General features: G+C 51.5%; 1 protein-coding gene across 1 annotated transcript in view; it reads right to left on the bottom strand.

The window, feature by feature from the left end:
• Positions 1–662, bottom strand: part of AUTS2 (activator of transcription and developmental regulator AUTS2) — a 582,529-nt gene that overhangs the window by 34,346 nt on the left and 547,521 nt on the right. The window contains exon 7 of the mRNA XM_031060380.1: positions 6–169. Within this exon, the coding sequence (XP_030916240.1) occupies positions 6–169 (164 nt within the window). The remainder of the gene's footprint in view (positions 1–5; positions 170–662) is intronic.

The raw sequence follows: 662 nt of genomic DNA, 5'->3' as shown, positions 1-662 counted from the left end.
GTCACCTGAGGACGGGGGTCTTTAGGCACCACAGGCTCAAGTATTGGGTCTTTGCTGCTGTCCTGGCTCTTCTCTTGGCTCCTTTCTAGTCCTGATATTTTGGGGACAGCTGGGCCCCTAGCACCAGAGTCGTCATTGTCAGCAAGTGCACCAACTCCCACCTCTTTATCTGCAACAACAAGAACAGAGAGAAAATGGTTAAACGTGACACAGACAGGGCAACCCAAAGCCACTGCCGGGCCACTCACACTCCGAGCGGGCAGCTCCATTTTGTCTCCATCAAGAACAATCCAGGCGAACGTGAAACTGAATCAAATCCACCTGCCCCAGTAACTTTCCTCAAAATAAAAGACGTGGCAGACCCTGCTTAGTGCTGCTGTTCTCCATCGTTGTCACTCATCATAATCCCTCACTGAGGGAAGAAGCTGAGGGAACTGACCCTCTGAGGGAGCCACCACCACAGGAGCTCCGTGCTTCTCACTGAATGGTTAACGTTGGAAAAGAACTTTGAGAGCACCAAGTTCAATCCCTCACCATGTTCACCACTAAATCATGTCCTCGAGTACCACATCCACATGTTTTTCGAACACTTCCAGGTTTGTTGACTGAACCACTGCCCTGGGCAGCTGTGCCAGTGCTGAGCCCCCTCTCCATGGGGAAAT

Source organism: Geospiza fortis, unplaced genomic scaffold, assembly GCF_000277835.1.
Source record: "Geospiza fortis unplaced genomic scaffold, GeoFor_1.0 scaffold59, whole genome shotgun sequence".
Lineage (NCBI taxonomy): Eukaryota > Metazoa > Chordata > Aves > Passeriformes > Thraupidae > Geospiza > Geospiza fortis.
Note: the sequence above shows the minus strand (reverse complement) of the source record. Positions and strands in the feature narration are given on the sequence as shown.